The 16,219-nt window shown below is 42.4% G+C and overlaps 1 protein-coding gene across 9 annotated transcripts in view; it reads left to right on the top strand.

Moving 5' to 3' along the window:
* DGKI (diacylglycerol kinase iota) overlaps positions 1–16,219 on the top strand; it is a 470,612-nt gene that overhangs the window by 175,242 nt on the left and 279,151 nt on the right. For all 9 annotated transcript variants that reach the window (XM_063708791.1, XM_055347199.2, XM_031013291.3 and 6 more), the window contains one exon: positions 15,099–15,173. Coding sequence is in view for 8 of the 9 variants with exons in the window: in XM_055347199.2 (XP_055203174.1) it covers positions 15,099–15,173 (75 nt within the window). In the remaining variant the exon portion in view is untranslated. The remainder of the gene's footprint in view (positions 1–15,098; positions 15,174–16,219) is intronic.

The following is a 16,219-nucleotide window of genomic DNA, read 5'->3' as shown; positions in this document are numbered from 1 at the left end:
TTAAATCTACCTCTCAGAATCAGTAGAGGGATAAAATCAGTTAACAAATGTTTGTATTCATTTTCCTCCTCTTCTGTACCTACTATGGTTCAATGTCATGGAGCTGAACAAGCTAATTAGCAGATTTGGTTGGACTTTGGCTTAACAAGGCCTTATATTTGGGATGATTCCAACACTAAGACTCTTATGGCTTCACCTGTCATTTTGCTGCTGTGTGTAGCATCCATATTCTTACCAAGTCATGACTGGGGACAACTGAGTGGGACAAATCAAAGTAACCCATTCTGTGATCTCATCTCACAAGCTGTGTCTTCTTATTGGTGAATCAGAAGCTTCATGATTGTCTGTAATGGGGTATCACAATATTTGCCAGGAATGCTGGTCATGTCCTTAGATTCTTGGAAGAAACTTTCAAGAAGAGTACAAGGGTCATAGCTCTCTGCCCTATTTGAAGGAAGCTTTCAGCTTTCTGCTGTTTAAAAATGAAAATGATTTTGAGCCCAGTTACACCTTGTCTGTTTCATCTCAGGAAGAATGAGCACCAGGCAGCAGCTTGTGAAAATGCTGGTTCCCATGCATCTGTGTGTGTGGGTGAGAAGATGAGGCAATCAGAGCCCGACATGCATTACTGGGGACTTTCTGGCCATCTGCGTATTCAGGTCTAGCTGGTGTGTAACATGGAGCACCAGCATTGGACTTAGAATGCACCAAGATCTGCCTGCATGTTGCTCCTGCTCTGTCAGCCTCAAATGCCAGTTGTCTAGCACAGCAGACTCATGATCTGCACCCCAGATGGCAGTTTGGCTGAGCTGGGTGCAGGCTGTCAGAGGGAACCACGTGTGTGGCAATAAAGCCCAGGAGGCAAAGCCAGCTCTCTGAGTTGTTTGGGTGCCAGCCATTCTCTGCCAGGGGCCTTTTTCACCATTAGGATATTGAGGATCTAATGAATCAAGATGACTCATGGAAAGTGTGGCCATCAACAAAAATAAGAAAAGAATTTTCACAGACACACTGTCTGCTGCTGAGTTCCTAGTCAGTGGATATGAGAGAGGGAGAGAATGGGGTGCTCTCAGCAGCGGAAGTAATGTCACCCTTTAGGTGTCTGGCCTGATAGCTCAGCATTTCCATGAGCTCGTTCACGTGCACACTTAGAACAGTGTCTGGCACATGGTGGACCCTCAGGACATGTTAGCCATTGTTACTATGACAACTGTCATGGGGATTGTTATAATTTGGTACCAAGTGCTGTCTGTATATTAAAGGGGAATCTAGTGCTGATACTGCTCACTTCATGTAATGGGGATAGTGATAGTATATGTAGGCTATGAAGCCAAGGGATCTTTAGGATTCTGTCACTTCTAGGTGACCCTGGATCAATAGTACCATTGTCTAATTGCACAGCCCATTTTCTTTTTACCCAAAATTGTGTTCTGGAGAACACTAAACTCAAAAGAAAACAATATACGGCGTTGTACATTAAAAGGAGCTCATGACCATAAATTTTGAAAACACTGAATGACTTTAATATGCAAATAGGTCCTGTGAAGCTCAACGAAGCATATAAGGTATGCAGGATTTCCTACTTTTTTTTTGAGTGGATGGGAGGATTGTGGAACCCATAATTTCCCCACAGAACACGCACTGCCATTTTGTAGGATCTTAAGAGTCAGTGGAAAAGTATTTGAGAAATGCTCACACAATGCTTTGCAGTTTTCCTAGGACTCATACTCGTCTCTGATCCATAACAACAACCTTTTGAAGTAGTCACATTGGGTTGGGTTGTTCACTTCTACCTAAAGATAAAGGAAAAAAAGAGTCACAGAGGCTTACTCACTCTCTAGAGCTTTATGACTTTTCTCTATCTTTGTGCAGTTCTTTTGCCTTTATACTAAGCTTTCATTAAGCCAAAATGCATGTGTCTTATTTTATTCTTAGAGTTTGAACCTCTGAGAATAATTGTCATCTTTTCTGTCATGACAATTTTAGATTGAGGCTGCATTTGCGTGTTTGTGTAAGGGTGTGTGTTTCTGTGAAGCAGAAGCATTTCTGTTGTTATTGGATATTGTATGGTCCTGTTACCTAGTAATAAAAATAATTTGCATCTGATTTAGCATAAGGCTTACATGTTACCTAGGCAATGCCCAGGTGTACAGAAATGGTTTCTCTTCTTGCAATGTTTTCCAGGGGCAGGGACCCACAGCACTGGGGTTTAACCAGTATTCCTGTTGCTCAGAGGCACTCAATCTTGATGGAAGCATTATTTGCATTATCGGTTACTCCAAAACCACTACTGGCCTCCAAAGTTGGTATTGTCTCTGTTTGTTAGGAGCTTGTTGTTGTTGTTCCCTGCCACATTGATGAGGTGGATACATATTCAGAAGGTGATGCTTTAAAAACACGAGGAAATGGAAAATCCTGCATTGATGCCTTCGTTTAAGGGGGTGCAGGTAATGTGTTGATGAAGCGTGTGAGCTTTGGAACCAGATGACCTGGTTTTGAATCCTGATTTCCAGGCTTTGAGTTGTGTGACACTGGTCCTTGTTTTAACCTCGTTAAGCCTAAGTTTTACATCTGGAAAATGGGATTATACTGCTTCTTGTGGTTGTTGTGAAGATTAACTGAGTTAATGCATATATAACAGCAGGCTGGCAAATCATAGGCACTCAATAAATATTGACCACTATAATCATTCCTCCTTGAATGAAGGTGGTTCCAAGAAACAGAGCCAAAAGAGACAACTCAGAGTACTAGGTTTGGAGAGTCTTAGCATCACCTGCTACCTCTGTTTCCTCGAGGAAAGTTAAGGACTGAGCTTGTGAGGTGAAACAACTAGCCCAGCTGACAGTCAGGCTGTCCCTCCCCTCTTGCTCCTTCACCATTCTGTCAACCTTTTATAGCACACATCACTTACTAGCTATCATACTTTTAAAAATTGCTTGCTTATTTATCTGTCTCCAACACTACAGCATAAGCTCCATTTAGCTCAGGAACTCTGCCCTTGTTGTCCTCTCCTGTATTCCCCACACTGAGGGTAAGTGATTGCACTGAATAGTTACCCTGTGTTACTTAACATTGAATGAATGAATGAGTTCAGTGAGGTGCTTGTTGAGAGAGAGACACATACACACACAGACACCTGTCACCAGATCAACCCTGCCATTTAAGTATTGTTATATTTATAATCCAGGACGTCTGAATTCCTGCCTCCTTTTTAAGGCTCTTTAGAGGGAGATTTGACACATGCAGGTAGCTGACTTGTGTAAGGTTTTATGCCCTGTTTAGCCAGTGCCATGCCTTTTGCAGTGCATTTTATTTCATTCTCGTGGAGAACAGAGACTGCTTTTTGCCATCTGGGCACAGGGGGTCATGTGTGGTTGTCATTAGTCAGTTCCCCTAGGGATCTCATGAGAACAGATCATATGAAGCAATCACGTTAAATATCATATTTCTTATCTATCCTCATCAGTCTTGGTCCCCCAGGCTACCACTAGCAAAGAAAAGAGGAAAACAGTAAGCTGTAACACATAGAGATGGCTTTGGGTTAGAAAGACTTCCACTCTTAGCTAGTCTTTCTTAGGCAAGTTGCACAGTCTCATAGGGTCTCAGTTCCCTTAGCTGGGTAAGTCGTACCTACTTGGCATGGCAGAAGTGAGCTCTGTTTACAGTGTGGGTAATGTGTATATTACACAGCTAGCCTCCTGGCAAATCTCTGTGGGTATGATGTCCTCATTAAAAAATGAAATGGGCGGGTGTGTATGTGTCAGTGAAAACATTACCAACTGGAGGTACAGTGTTGAGTAAACAATGACTGAGATGTCTGTGGGTCTTCCTGGACTAGATTGGCTGGAAGACTGCCTTCATTATGTCACCAAATAGCTTGGAATGTGAAAAATGGCAGTGAAAGGATAACTAACTTACCACAGCTTGATATCGCTTCTTAACTAGAAATACAGTATTCCATATCAAAGCAAATATCTCTAAATTTTTGGTTAGAAATATTAAGCTGTGAACTTTAAGAAAATAATTCTATTTCCACAAAGTAAACTGATAATGGAAACATGTCAGGATTCATAATACAAGTAAGATGGTGTTTATGGTACCGTCACACCAGCAAGGACTGAAAAAGGCAAAGTGTTTGGGATTTCCTAGTTTATACTAAGGCTCAAATCTCTGCTGTACCCGTGATATGCTGCCTCAGAACTAGAGAAAGCCACCAAGACATAGAAACACCATTTTCTATTAACTTGTTTTGTTATGACTTCTGTAATATGTCTAGCCCATCTTCACTCAAGTCTTTCTGCTTGAAATTTGTGAATGCACATGGGTGTGTATGTGTGTAGGGCTCTAATGGTATGAATTTCTACTTATTAGTGTCTGTGTACCTGTAATTATATTTATATCCATATTTGCGTGCATATCAATCCTTTAATTACTCTACTATAAGACACCTGGCAACTTTGACCTGCTGGCACAAATAATAACCTTGAAGAGCATGTAAAAATATGACAAGGAACAGCCACAAAACCACCTGTAAAGAGCCAAAATCAGGAAGATTGCATCTGATGAGTTGAAACTAGTGACCGGCTGTGGTTGTATACTGACTTCTAAGCTGAGAAGCATAGAAAAACAAATGGGAAAAAAGAAATAAGAGAAAAGAGAAGCAGGCAAATTTTAAAGAAGCAGAAACAAGAAACAAGGGCGACAAAGTACAGAGAACTTCAATAATAAGAATGATGAAATATGAAGTGTCCTTGGGTAAAATGAGAGCCAGGGTGGGAAATAGAATTATGGATTTTTAAGGATTTCTTCAAGTTCATTAGGCTGGAACCCTTTTTAATGTATCATGAGCATGAGGGAAGAGGCAGAAGGAATACCTGAGCTGCCTGGTAATCTAGATGGAGGGGCACAGTGAGTATCATTCCCTATGACTCTCCGCCTGGCATCTCTGAGGGCATCAGTTTGTTAGTATCATTTGATTAGACTTGTGCAAACCCATTCAAACTTATCAGGCCCTTCGCCATGCTTGTTATAAAGACTGGCTGCAATATTTGTTTTATATCTCAATAACTGTGCCTGAATTGTGAGAAGATTTCCAAAAGATGGTGGCAGTACGCGATAGTCACCCAAATGAATTCCAAGGTGTAGACTTCTCCTAAGATTCACGTCATAGCTTTCTGTTTTTTTGTTTGTTTGTGTGTTTGTTTTAGAGACAGAATTCTGCCATGTCACCCAGGTTGGAATGCGGCGATGTGATCCTGGCTTACTGCAGCCTCAAACTCCTGGGCTCAAGTGATCCTACTGCCTCAGCCTCCTGAGTATCAGGGACCACAGGCTTGCTGTAGCTTTCTGTTGAAGCCTATCAGAGAAACTTTGTGCCTATCACTTTCTTCTCATTAAAAATAAGTATTAAATCCACTAGCATAAGTCACATTTAACCATTTAAGAGTGTGATTTGGTACAAATTTTAGTTTAAGGGTAAACTGTTGAGATACAGACATGTACCTTTTTCCTCCCTAAAAAGAATCCTATACTGTTCTGACTGTAGTTTTTACCAAACTTAATCCAGTGCTCAAAACATGATGGATGTATCATTCTTTGTAACCAGTCATAAACGTTAGCTTTGAATTAACGCAATCCTAGCAATTTGGTTCTTACCAAATTGTTTCTCCTGTGAGCCCCGATTGGCTGATTCTCAGGAAGAGGAAAGGTTTTTTGTGTGTCTTTCTAGTTCTTATATTCAGCTCACAGTCTTTTTTTTCCCTTGGCTTTCTGCTGTAAGATTTTGGTTTTCTTTCTCTACAGATGAAAAATATAAAATACACTGGCTATCTGGGAAATAGACAACTTTTTCTTTCCGGTTCAAACAACAACACACAGGCACTGCTCTTCTTTCTCCCTGTAGGTCTCTCGGGAGGTCATGGAATTGAGCCTGCCTAGGTGGGGTTCAGCCTAGTATCTAGAATCTACCTGCACATCTGAGGTTACTCAGGGGAGGTGCTAGGAACATCAACAAAAACAATTCATATGCAGAATGCTTCTGATAATGTGTTTCTCAGAACAGAACAAAACAGGCTGTTCGAAGAGCATCAAGTGAGTTTTCCTGCGGTACTCGAGAGGCAATTCCAACCATAACACAGCATGAGACTGTCAGGTGTGCTGTCAGCCCAGCATACCCATGAACAGCAAAGTTGACCAAGGGGTAGGATTGAAGCCCTCCTGAGCTGCTGATGATTCTACTGAAATACTTAAGGACAAAGTATGAGGAATTCACGCTGACCTTAGTGGAGGCCAGTGTGGGGCTGGGAAGAGGGCTGTGTGCTCTCAGTCACTCTTGTGCCTCTGCCTTTCCTTTTTGTTCCATTCTTGTCACTCCAGTTCAGGCCCCCATCACCTCATACGGGAAATTATCACTGTGACCTTTGAATTTCTTATTCTCTTTCAGGAAAAAAAGCCAGTGTCTTAGCCACGACCTGCAACACAGCATGATCTGGCCTGCTGTTATCATCTGACCTCATCTCTACTCCCCCACACTGGCCCCCGGCCACTCCTTAGCATCCTGACATCCTCATGCCTCTGAGCTTTGCACTGGCTGTGCCCTTTGCCTAGAATGTTTTTCCCTCAGATATCCACGTGATGAACTCTCTCACTTCCTTTGGGTGTTTGTCAAAATATTCAGTGAAACCCTCCCTGGTCCACCTGTCTACAACTTCAATTTTCTGCTACTCTTGATGTTTCTTATCTCCCTTTCTCTCTTTAATTTTCTTTTTAGTACTTATTTCTGTCAATATATTATATACTAATCTCTCTTGTTTGTTGTCTGTCTCTCACAGGAGAATATAATTTCTATGAGATCAAAACAATTTTTCAGAGCTGGGCACGGTGTCTCATGCCTGTAATCCCTGGTTCTGTCTGTTTTCTCTCCACTCCTGCAACTGTTCCCAAATAAATATTCCAAGGTTTAACTAACCTGTAGACACAGGTGGCATCACATGAGCCACACTAATACAGATGCAACTGTTTTTAACTCTACGCAGTCTATGTAAGACCTCACTCTTCTGCAAAATAGCCCTTCTATCAGATAGTCCTGTGGGTCCCCAGAAGATATCTGATTTGTGCTCACAAAAATATTATAGTTGTTCAGCTATAATTGTCATGCAGCCTCTATGCTTTCTTTTTCTTTTTCCTTTCCTTTTTTTTCTTTCTTTTTTTTTTTTTTGTTTTTTTTTTTGTTTGAGATGGAGTCTTGCTCTGTCACCCAGCCTGGAGTGCAGTGGCACAGTCTCAGTTCACTGCAACCTCCACCTCCCAGGTTCAAGTGATTCTCATACCCCAGCCTCCCGGGTAGCTGGGATTACAGGCGCCCGCCACCATGCCCAGCTAATTTTTTGTATTTTTAATAGAGACAGGCTTTTGACACGTTGGCCAGGCTGGTCTTGAACTCCCAGCCTCATGTAATCTTCCTGCCTCGGCCTCCCAAAGTTCTGGGATTACAGGCGTGAGTCACTGCATCCAGCCGCACTGTTTTTTCCCTATTGTGGGCAGAGGGCTTCCATTCCTCAAACAGTCTGAGGGCACCTCATTACTGTTGCTTTTGGGATTGCTTATTACGAGGATGTCTATGTCCCGGTGGGGGTTTTGTCTCCTAATGTTTCCTAAGCCACCAATTCTCCAGACCGGGGCTGATTGAGGGGTTAAGTGGGGAGGGAGCCCTATGTCAGAAGCCCTTTCTCCTTTCTTCCCTCCCCCTTTTCTTTCAGAATAACTGTGTCAGGCAGTGTTCTTGGTTCTCAGTGCTGGAATATAGCAGCATGGAAACACACAGAGAAATCTCCACCTCTCTGTAACTCTGTAATTTTGAACCCCATGGCTTCTGGGGAGTAGTTCTGTTTCCCCTTCTCATGCAGCTCCTCATAGACAGCTCCTCTGGCTTCTTAACACAGCCAGTGTACCTACTTCCCAGGTTTGAGGGCATCCTACTCTACCTGCTAGCAACCCCCAGACACACCGTTCAAACCTCCACACTCAACCACCAGCCTTGAGCCCAGTGACTCCTGTACATAGACACCCAGGAGCCCAGGAATTGTCCCGCAGTGGACATGCCAAAGCAGGTCTCCATGCCTTTTCAGAGGCATCGGTGCCTACTACATAAAGAGACTTCAGATCTTTTTCCTGCTGGAATGCCTTTGATTTTTTTGAATATACATATTTTAAGCCCAAATTAAAGAATTTGCTTTCTCTGCTAGACCCTTTTTACTGGTTCAGCCTCAGATTTTGCTCTCCTCTAGATGATAGCTTTTCTTGTCTGGGCTGTTGTTGAGCATGTAGCCATGTGTGGCTCTCTCCTGTGAATGGCCTTTTCTACCAAGTTCCTCTTGTCTCCTGAAGTAGCTTGCCAGCTCTTGCAAGGACAGAAGCTTCCTCCTGTTTATATCCTGTACAGCACTCACATAGTCTTATACACATAGTGATGGTTAAAATAATTGGTGGACTAAATTTCCATAAATATATTCTGGAAAAGTCAGCAGTAACAGATTGTTTCAGCCATATGGAGTCTTCTCTTATGTAGGATAACTCAAACCATCATGATTCCAGATACCTGGCATCTACAGATTCAGGAGTATTGGTGTATATCTGAGCATTGCATGAGTATTTTGGTGTATCCTTTGTAAGAGTCTCCAACCCAACTTCTAGTTGTTCCTACTGCTTTTCTTCCAGATATTCTGAGATACTTTTGGCATCATCCCTTATCAAGGGTGTTGATTGTTGGGGGCTATCTCAGAAGGTTTCAGCCTTTACCAAGTCCTTGTCTGTCCACAGATCACGTTGCACAAACACATGGAGTCTTTACAAATGAAGGCCTGCCCTCCAACGTGGGCCAACACTGCTCAGAGTCTGGGCTGGGACCTTTTAACATGAAGTGAGGTCTCTCTGCAATTGAACCTCTAAGGAGAGGTCTGAGTTTCCACTCGGGTCACAGACTCCTCCGGACATGTGGCATCTTTGCTCCTTGGTCTGGAATCATGAGATCCTGTTGTCATAGACAGAATGAGTGATATACTGAGGATAAAAGGAGTGTGCTGGGCCGGGCGCGGTGGCTCACGCCTGTAATCCCAGCACTTTGGGAGGCCAAGGCAGGTGGATCACGAGATCAGGAGATCGAGACCATCCTGGCTAACACAGTGAAACCCCATCTCTACTAAACATACAAAAAAATTAATTAGCCGGGTGTGGTGACGGGCACCTGTAGTCCCAGCTACTTGGGAGGCTGAGGCAGGAGAATGGTGTGAACCCAGGAGGCAGAGCTTGCAGTGAGCCAAGATCCTGCCACTGCACTCCAACCCCGGGCGACAAAGTGAAACCCTGTCTCAAAAAAAAAAAAAAAAAAAAAAAAAAGGAGTGTGCTGGAACTTCAGCCGGCCACCCTCCTGGCTTGTCCAAAATGTTCTATATTCTTTTGAAGAAAAAGAGAAGCCTGCATGAGTGACGGTGGAGGTCAGGCTTTGGCCCTGAAATCATATTAATGGAACTTTCAGATAATGCCATTCTTCATTTTTCCTAATGCCAATTTATAGATTGCATCCCAGACTCCCCAGAGAAGTAGAACTTGCCAAATATGCTTGTCATTTCTTCTAATTAGGTTTTTAAATAAATCAAAGAACTCTTGTTTTCATTTACCTTGGATTATACAGCAACAATGTTGTTGTGTATGTTGCCAGAGAGACAGTGCCTACTGAGAGGACACCAGATTCCTGACATTCTAAGAGCTTAGGAAGGTTCCTCCCCTCCACTTTCCTAAGCATTCCATTAGCCCCGCCATTGAAGAGGAGGAGAGGACAGTCCTGCCAGGGCTGCATGGCGCCTCCTTCCTACCCATCTCCAAGATGCTGCTGTGTGGTCTAAAAGGGAAGGAGAAGGGGGAGGAGGAGAGCACTCTCCTGGCCTCTCTTGCAGTTTCCCCTTTGCTTGATTTTCAGCCTTCCCTCAGTTTCTAGTCCTCGGGGTGAATCTTCCCATCTAGGAGGCTAAGGGGTAGAGAAACCATGGGGGAGAAAGCTAGGAGGCAGCTGGGGGTAGACCTGGCCCAGCAACCTCCTCTGTCCTTCTTCTTGGCTTCTCACCATGTGGCCCCCCTCTGGCCCTTTCCCCAGCATGCCCCATCTGCCCCCTTATGCACTCACAGTATTGTTGGTTTCTGCCTGAAGCCCCTTTCCTGGCTGTCATCCCTTTGCTCACTGTGGCCTCATAGCTGGTGATTCCTTGCATTAGGTCTGGGAATTCTGGAGTGAGGTGCCATGAGCTCAGACTTTGCCCTGGTGTTTTTGGTCCTGCAGCAGCCTCTGGCCTCTGAGCTTTTCTGAGATGGGGAGACTAAGAACCGGTTGCCATGCTGGCTCTTTTCCTACTGCCTTCCCCATGTCCCATCTCTGGTGATTCCACCTGTCGAGGTGGGCAAGCTCAGTGGGAGCTCTTAGGACCGCAGTAGAAGCTATGTAGTCAGCAGGCAGTGCAGTTGGCCCCACTGCAGGAAGAAATAAAGCTTGCCGTGTGCCTTATTCAGAAGGGGACAGCCAGCCTTGTTGTACCTTCCTGGGTGTCAAACTTCTGACAACTGGGAATGACAGATATTTAATTTTACTTACCTTGGGCAGCAAAAAGGCCCCAATCCTTTTATAGATCATAGGCCTGTGAAAGTAGGTAACCCCAGGCCCTGAAGGATCCACCCCTCTTCTCCTTTCCTCCCCTCTCCTCTCCCTTCTCTCCTACCCTCTCCTCCCCTTTCCCGTCTTTTCCCCTTCCCTCTTTTTCATCTTTATTTTTCATCATCATCTTTCCCTTCCTTCCTTTCCTCTTTTTCTCTATCAAACTCTCTCAACTCCCACCAGATATTCATTGTTACTTAGCAGAAATCACATATCTTGCTCAAAGGAAGAAAAAAAATAGCTTTCTTGGTACATATAGATCAGGGACTTAGGCAAGGGAGGTAGTTGGGTGGGATAGGATTCAATATTAATCTCTTTATTAGGGACAATTGTATACTCTCTACCACTGCCTGCCACTGATGCCTCTGTCCTCCTCAATCCCCATTCCCTGCTCCAGTGGTCTAAAGCTGTGACAGTTTTTCTCCCTTGCCTGCTATGAGCTGAAGATTGGTGGAGAGCTGTCACTACTTTCAATGCCAGCAGGGCCTGCAGCATGGGAAATATGTAGGATGTGTTTTCTCTTATAAGCACTGTATGGCTGCTGGTGAGATCATGCCCACCATCCTAAAACCTAGCATATATATTATTGTGTTGTTATTTAAGTAAATGTTGGTCATGTTTTTATTAGAACAGTGTAATATAATGGAATGTGATCTATACTGTATTCCATATTGTCTTAGTTTAAACGGATATGTTCCCCACTCTGCCCACCCCGTACCACACACCTACAAATAAGTTTCTTTTGAATACCAACACCAGCAAAATCAGGAAACCCTTAGTAAGGGTGCTTAGGTGCTGTTTGATATTTAAGGCAGTAAGCTCAACTGGCCTTTAAATTCATTGATTTGAGCAAATTATTGTTTTTAAAATAATTTTAATTTTTAAACATGTTTCATGTTCTAGGCAATATTTGTTTAAATTATGTTTTTGTGCTAGATTCTATAACAACTATGTCCCAATGTAAGGAATAAGAGGTAACCTACTGAATACTTCTTTTTTGAGACGGAGTCTCGCTCTGTCGCCCAGGCTGGAGTGCAGTGGCGCGATCTCGGCTCACTGCAAGCTCTGCCTCCCAGGTTCACACCATTCTCCTGCCTCAGCCTCCTGAGTAGCTGGGACTACAGGTGCCTGCCACCACGCCTGGCTAATTTTTTTGTATTTTTAGTAGAGACGAGCTTTCACTGTGTTAGCCAGGATGGTCTCGATCTCCTGACCTTGTGATCCGCCCGCCTCAGCCTCCCACAGTGCTGGGATTACAGGCATGAGCCACTGCTCCCGGCCCCTACTGAATGCTTTTAAGTGACTTTTCTTGGTTTAATTTATCACCTTTCATGGAGAAGTAAGCACTGGCTCATATAAGTTATTTGGGAAAAAGTGAATATTTATAGTATTTAGAATGTCCAGATTCCTGCATCTTACCTTTGTATATAGCTGGGAACTTAAAAATGAAAAATTGCAACCTAACTAAGCACAAAATTCTATGTGTTTTGGGCAATTTCTGTCCGGAAGCTTATTATCCAACTACTTCAAATAACTTTAACCAGTTGAAATGTAGTCATACGCCGTGAAGTCAGTGATTAAAATTTCAGATTTGCTAAAACAGTTTCCCTCAATTAAGGAACTAAAAATCTATTTACTTTTCTACTATGGCAAAAGACCTTGGACCTTTATTCAGAATTTATTTACTTAATTTTACATATGATTGTAAACTGTAATTATCTGATTTCTCAAATTAAAAGGTGTTGAGAAGCTGCCATTTAGGAAACTGAGAGCAACAAAAGACAGCAACACTGACTCAAAAGGAGCTCTACCCAAACAGAAGGATAGGAAAGAGAAAAATGACTGTTCTTTGTACAGTGCATCATGTTGTAGTCTTTATGAAGAAAAATTTAGAATATGGTTTATATATTCTGCCTCAAAAGGCACATAAGTTCATAATATATTTTAAGAGGATCTTTTAAAAATCAATATAGTTCAGTTAAAATCAGTTTTAGAACTTACAGCACTCGACTCCATATATTATCATCTGTGGAACGTTGCACTTCAGTTTTTCCATATGAATGATGTTAGTGCATTTACATGACGTTCCAGAAGGCTGAGAGATAGCATATCTTAACGCACCGGTTCTCAAATTCTTCTAGCCCAGATCCCTTGTGCAAAAGATGTTTTGACTCAGAATCCTGATTTGTAAAACAAAGAAAAGAGGAGGCATTGCATTTCATTGAATGCATGAGGCTTCCTGAGTTTTCTCCGCATCTTCCTTCCATCCTCAGTGACTTTCATAACAGACTAAGAAATCCCTGGAACTCCATAGAACTTAATGCAGAGCGTAGTGTCAAGCACGAAACTAGACTAGGACAGGAGTTATTGGCAAGGAGGGAGGCTTTTCAGGCATCCTTAAATCACAGCCTGTAAGTGGTTGCCTACCTGTGGTAATATTGCTTTGCTTATCCACAGTGTAATTTACTAGGAGTTTCATGGGAAATTAATAGACTAAAATCACCTCCAGTTTCCTTTGTGTCACTGTAACTCTGATTAGCAATGTGACTCAAATGCCCCATGCATTTTCCACAGGTGGTGCCAAAGCAGTGATTCACACCAGGATATCCATAGGAAACAGAAGGGAAACCATGATTTGCTTATGGGTGCTCTACCCTGTAGAGCAAAATAGAATTTTTTGATTGTTCTTTTGATTGCTACTGCTGTGTTACTACGATTACTCCTGTATGTTTTCTTGTTGTTCCTCCCCCTCCTTCTTTTTCTTTTCTTCTTTTCTTTTTTAGTAGTAGAACAAGACACTGTTCAGTAGTGTAGCTAGATGCTTTGGTTTCTTTTATCATTGTTATGTGCAAAAGCAATTGTCAAACGTATTTCATGTGCTACACCATGTTCTTCCCTCAGGAAGAGGAAATCCAAGAGTGATAAAAGCATCTGCAAGCAGAATAAAGGAATCTCAGTCAGTGGATTTCTTCTACAAGTTTCATGGCAGCGGTACTACAGTGTTTTAGGTTCTTTGTTGGTGGCTGATAATGTGTAAATACCCCATGTTGAATGACTGCAGCTGTCCAATACCTATGAGGCTGCATTTTCTTTCCTAATCCTACCCCTCCAAAGTGGTGGTTTGCAGCTCTTCAAATCTCTGGCCGCAGCAATGCTTTATTTCTTCTCACCTACCTGACACAATCGACTCAAAAATTATACCTCAGCAGGGGAAACCACTCCTCGGAAGGGGAAGGTTGCCAGCAATCTCTAAGAGGACAGGAACTCAGGACCTTTCACACTTGGATGCTTTGATAGCCCATCTGACAGATAGGCTTAGTTATAGTACATTTCTTTCAGGCTTAAACACAGAAATTATTCATACAAATCCTCCTTCCAGTCTGTCCTTTATAGAGAGGGCTGAACTTTCCTATCTTAGATCCTGCATGACACTGGCAGTCATGAAATGTAGATTCTGCTCATTCATCTCTCTCCATGCAGTCCGTTTTTTATCATTAGAGAAAAAGATAAACTTTAAAAAGTTTTATTTCATTATAATTTTAAACTAGTACTGACTGTCAGAGAGGCCGAATTGTGTAATGCTTATAAGCATGAGCTCTGAAGCCAGACCACTTGGCCCTGCTGTGCCTTAATTCACTGACCTTGGGCAGTTTTCTCATTAGTGAAATGGAATTAAGAATAGGACCTGTTTCATAGGGTTGTGAGGGTTAAGTGAACCACCATTTGTGAAGTGCTTGTAAGAACAGATAGCAAATACTATATTCCTATTAGCAGCTTTTCCTGCTTTTGTTGCTATTCTTATTATTGTTTCCTGGGCGTAAAAGCTGAACTTGCCTTCCTTTACTTCTGGAAGATTTGGGCAGAAACCGAAGTAACTTAGTCTAGACTCATGCCTGGGATAGAAGCCTAAAATGACTGGCCCCTGGAAATCTAGACTCTTTGGCAATAGGGAAAGAATGCCTGTTTTCAACTTAGATCTGAGTTTGGATGTTGGTCTTGTCCATTAGCTACTTGAGTGATAACGTAGAAAATATTTTAAAATGGAAGAGAATAATGCCTGTATTGTAAGGTTCTGAAACTTAGAAATGACAGAACAAAGAGCCAGTTCTTGTTATATGCTCAAAATATTGGAGCTATTATTATTATTATTTGAAGAGACAATCCAGCCCACCCTAAATCATGCAGATATGGAGCTACTTGGTGAGTGGAGAGACTGTTGATAAAGTTTGTCAGTTTATTCGATATTTAAGATGAAGTTTTAAATTTGCTTTGTAATAGAAATAATTACAATATTTGCTGTATTTATGTATATATTATATATGCCCACTTTAATACTAGGGAACTCTTCAGAACAGACTGTTAACATTTCTTTTTTGTCTTTTGAATTGAATGTTGTAGAAATCAGCTCTCAGGAGGAAGTGTGCAGTCTGTAAAATCGTCGTCCACACCGCCTGCATTGAGCAGCTAGAAAAGGTAAGAGCGCGCCCCCTGCTGCAGTTTTGTTACATTGCAAGTATTTGGTCTTCAGAGGCCCGGTGTAAATTTCCAGTTCCAACTTTTTGAAAACAATGCCCTTAAAAAAAAGCTGGAAGTCCAACATTATTACCAGATTAATAATGGAAAGACAATGTTTAAGGGTCGTTCACTCTCTTGTTTGCTGAAGTGTAATTTGATATCATTTTACGTTGACTCTTGGGAAAAGGAATAACACAGTTAGATGGAAAAGCCTGGTGTGCACTGATTCTCTTATTATATCATCTCAGTTCAAGCACTACTATCCACCCATAGGCTCTTCCACAAGCTGTTTAAGAAGGAAGAAGTTCTATAAGCTGTTTATAATTGTTGTTCACATATATCTGACTTGTGTGGTTTACATCTTCCCAAAGTGCCTGCAAGGGAGCGAGCCACGCTGGAAGCCGGCTCTCACTCTGCTGGGGCAGTGCTCCTCCTGTTGCTGCTCAAATGTGTGGGTGGGACTGGAAGTGACATCCCGGTGGTGGTGTGCCTCCAGAATAAGTGGATTCGGCAAAGTCCATTTATTTGTCATTTAGGGGATGGGAAAGGCTCCAATAGTGAGTTGCCTGCCATCCTCTTTCCTTTCACACTTCCCACTCCATTTTAATGTGTGTGTTTCTCTGTGTATTATCTATGTTCTTGAGCTGTCATGGGTAAATGCATTGAAATATTTTAGTCCCCCGTGACATTCATGTAGTTTCACTGACACGACCAGTTGATCCTAGCTGATATCTTGTGGCAATGACTACCAACATGTTATCTTAATATTTTCTTTTCTGCCCCAACTTCACTTACTCATCTCTGCCTTCATTCTTTTGCTCCTTTCACTTTATCGAGTAGCTAACCAAAATGTCAATGTGCCTACTAGGAGACCTCCACATCTAAAAGAAAAGCAGTGCTGAATCCTTTTATAAAGAATTAACTCTGGGCTGGGTGTGGTGGCTCATGCCTGTAATCCCAGCACTTTGGGAGGCCAAGATGGGTGGATCACGAGGTCAGGAGAT

This window comes from Gorilla gorilla, chromosome 6 (assembly GCF_029281585.2).
Source record: "Gorilla gorilla gorilla isolate KB3781 chromosome 6, NHGRI_mGorGor1-v2.1_pri, whole genome shotgun sequence".
Taxonomy (NCBI): domain Eukaryota; kingdom Metazoa; phylum Chordata; class Mammalia; order Primates; family Hominidae; genus Gorilla; species Gorilla gorilla.
Note: the sequence above shows the minus strand (reverse complement) of the source record. Positions and strands in the feature narration are given on the sequence as shown.